The following is a 3,032-nucleotide window of genomic DNA, read 5'->3' as shown; positions in this document are numbered from 1 at the left end:
GAGATTCAGCATTCACTGATTCGGCAGAGTTTGTGGACACGCTTTCCAGGGTTGCACAAAGTCGGTTTTGGCAGCTGTCCAGAGAAGAGGGCGTATGAAGCTTTCCTGTGCCGGCTACCTCTCTTAATTAAGCTTTCGGACGGAATGGTTTTACAAGCTTCTCAGCAACAATGAGGCCAGACACAGACCGTGCTTTAAGAGCCTGTTAACCATGTTTTCAGCCTTACCTGAATTCCAGCTGCCAGCGCTTTCTACCAATGGAGGTTTCGGATAAATTGAGTGCATACGGGTGCATAATTCGTATTTGTTCGCTTCGAAGTCTATCACACGTTTGGAGATTGCAACGCAATCGTTTGCTCTGAGATGTCGGATTGTAGCGGTTGTTGGGTCCACCAAAACTGGGGACGATGCAGGGTAATCTGCAAAGTTTCGACGTTGGCGGCTTTTCGCGTGCCTGAGAAATATTACTGTTAAGCTTGACACTCCAGGAAGAGGAGCAAAAAGGTATACATTTTGGGATGCCCGTTTGCCACAACATCCTTAGAGTCAGACCTTCCAAAATAAAACGGGGTCAGGCTGCTGTCAACTTTTATGGCCATTGATGCTCTGGGCGGTTCCATGTGCTGCGCATAAGAAGCCCGTGATATCAGGCTTTTATCAGCGGATGAAATATATTCGATAGATATCGACAGGGCATTTGCTGTTACCAGCTTACCCATGCATGCTGTCCCATCCATCAAAGAAATGGCTAGCTGGTGGCAGCACCTTGACAAAGTCTCCTTTGACAAACTGGCTGGAGACGAGATAGGAATCCTCCTCATGTCTCACCTATTCAAAGCACATCGGGTATTCGATCGGCGCTCGGGAGGTAAAAAACGGCCACTTGACCACTCCAGATGCAGGCGCATTTTTGTTGACGTAGATCAGAAAAAAAGGTGGTCTCTAAACAGGGCCTTGTGTGACCTCATTGAAGACTGGAGCAGAACCTAACTTTCACCCGGAATGTTGTCTGATAAGAACGTAATTCGGTGTAGAACCATCTGTTGACGCCCGTAAGTCTCGGGCATTTTGAGCAGCTGGACGTGTGGGACTCTGTCGAATTCCTGTAGCATAAGATATAAGCCTCCAGCTTGGGTTAAACCACCCACAAATGCGAGTATGTTCGTCACGAACTTAACCGACGGGTAAGAAAGCGGCGTTTGCAAATATTAAATTATTATGCCCGATTAGTCCCGTTATTACAAATGTTCTGCAGACACTACCGGATAGTACACAACGCAGGGGATCGCAAGAATTTAGTACTCAAGAAAAAAGGTGGATATCATGTAGGTCGGAATAAGCTTCACGCGTAAGAAGGCTCCCTATGAACAGCATGCGATTTCGGGGCCATTTGAAAGGACTTTTAAAGACGCGAGCGCGTAAAACCAGGAGAAAAATATCGAGGTTGTGTGAGGCGGATTGCACACCAAGTAGTTGTTGGAAAAAGCAGTATATAGGACAGGAGCGCGGGTTTAGGTGCGGCCGAGCCTCTGCGTCACATAACGAAGCGTTCAGAAATGTTGTCTGAGTCTACCGCTGCAGCATGAATTCGGTAGAGCGTGGAAAGACCGTACACAGCGATGGTTTTCACAAGACCGCTTTCCCAGACAATCCAGTGCAGCTCTCATTCTGGGTCTAGTATGCATTGCATCAGCTACATTTGCGGGGGCTCTTAGGGTTGGTGCAGGTATTCGTGGTTGCTGCAGGGAGTAAAAAATTTTGCCTACTTGTAAGGGCAGCGAGGAACTCAAGATCTTCAAGAACTCTGATCCTGAGAGCCAATGAATAGATGGGTGTAGGTCTAGTGCTAGGAGGAATGACAGAGCCAGGGGTCATGATGTTATTATGGAAGTGTCGGTGTACGTGATGGTGGATTACAGCGCGACTGATCTGGGTAGGACAGCGTATCGGTCCGGGTTTACAAGCGGACCAAATGGCTGACAGCTTGACATGGAATGTCTTTGGCTATCACCCATAGATGAGCCGCAGTGTTCATGTTTAGTTGGTTAGGAAATGGACTGATCACACTGGCCGTCGGGTTATCTAGCAGGCCGGTAGGGTTTAGTTGGTTAACCTGGGCTGAGGCACGAGAGCCGGACTGACATTGTGTAAGAGCCGGAGTCGACAAATACGTCTGTATGGTGATAACGTGAGGCTTTTCCCTAGGCTATAAAAGCAGCTAGGATCCCAGGACAAGTTGAAGTTATTGTGGCTTTTTGATGGACCAAGTTTGAGTTGATGCATAAGAGTTCGAGCTATCACAAGGGCTCATTAGGCTCTACTGCGCGGTTAGTTTTTAGGCTGCAATTATCACACAAATCAGCGGCGATCCTCCATGCGCATTGGTCTGTGGGTTTTAAAGTAAGCAACTCCTGCGTGCATCACAACAAAAATGTTGATCTATGTGGACTGTGAAGCAGAAGAGGGTTCTGTTTGGTAGCTCTGAGCATTCAACCTTTGAGATTAAGGAAGGACTTTTGAGTAAGATGCCATTGCACTCCTGTACGCGCAGCTTCGATTTTCATCAGCTGAATAGTAAGATAATGGATAGGGGGACATGGGATGTCAAGAGATATGTGTTGTTGTTTCCGTCCATGAAAAGCGTTAGAGTTGGGCTAAAATTGATGACTTTCACTTTGGGAGCCGTCCAGCCGCGCAGATGTTTTCATGTGGATGTTTAAGCAACCCTTGTCAGGGTACGTTTGGACGCATTGCACATTGGAGCCTGGTGTCGACGCTTCACACGCCGGTGGGTATGAAAGGCAAGAGTGCAAATAAGAGCTGACAATTTTTAAACTAGTGATGGGTCATACACATTGTCCGAATTAAGAACGCGAGCCGTTAGAGAAACGTTAAATTGTGAGGCTGCTACTGCATTTGGGTTTAAAGTTCTAATGAGGACGACGGAAACGTAGTACCTGATAAGCTACAAATTATCAATATTGCAAAGAAGAGGAGTAATTCTGAGTTTTACTGCCCCATTTTGCAGACAA

The 3,032-nt window shown here is 47.0% G+C and overlaps 1 protein-coding gene across 1 annotated transcript in view; it reads right to left on the bottom strand.

Annotated features, from left to right (window-relative positions):
• Nucleotides 1-228: 228 nt before the first annotated feature.
• Nucleotides 229-3,032, bottom strand: part of T265_15736 (hypothetical protein) — a gene marked incomplete at both ends in the record, with an annotated part of 24,787 nt that continues 21,983 nt past the window's right edge. The window contains one exon of the mRNA XM_009179043.1: nt 229-454. Coding sequence (XP_009177307.1) covers nt 229-454 — 226 coding nt within the window. The remainder of the gene's footprint in view (nt 455-3,032) is intronic.

Source organism: Opisthorchis viverrini, assembly GCF_000715545.1.
Source record: "Opisthorchis viverrini unplaced genomic scaffold opera_v5_800, whole genome shotgun sequence".
Classification (NCBI taxonomy): Eukaryota; Metazoa; Platyhelminthes; class Trematoda; order Opisthorchiida; family Opisthorchiidae; genus Opisthorchis; species Opisthorchis viverrini.
The sequence above is the reverse complement of the archived record's forward strand: the minus strand, read 5'-3'. Positions and strand labels throughout refer to the sequence as shown.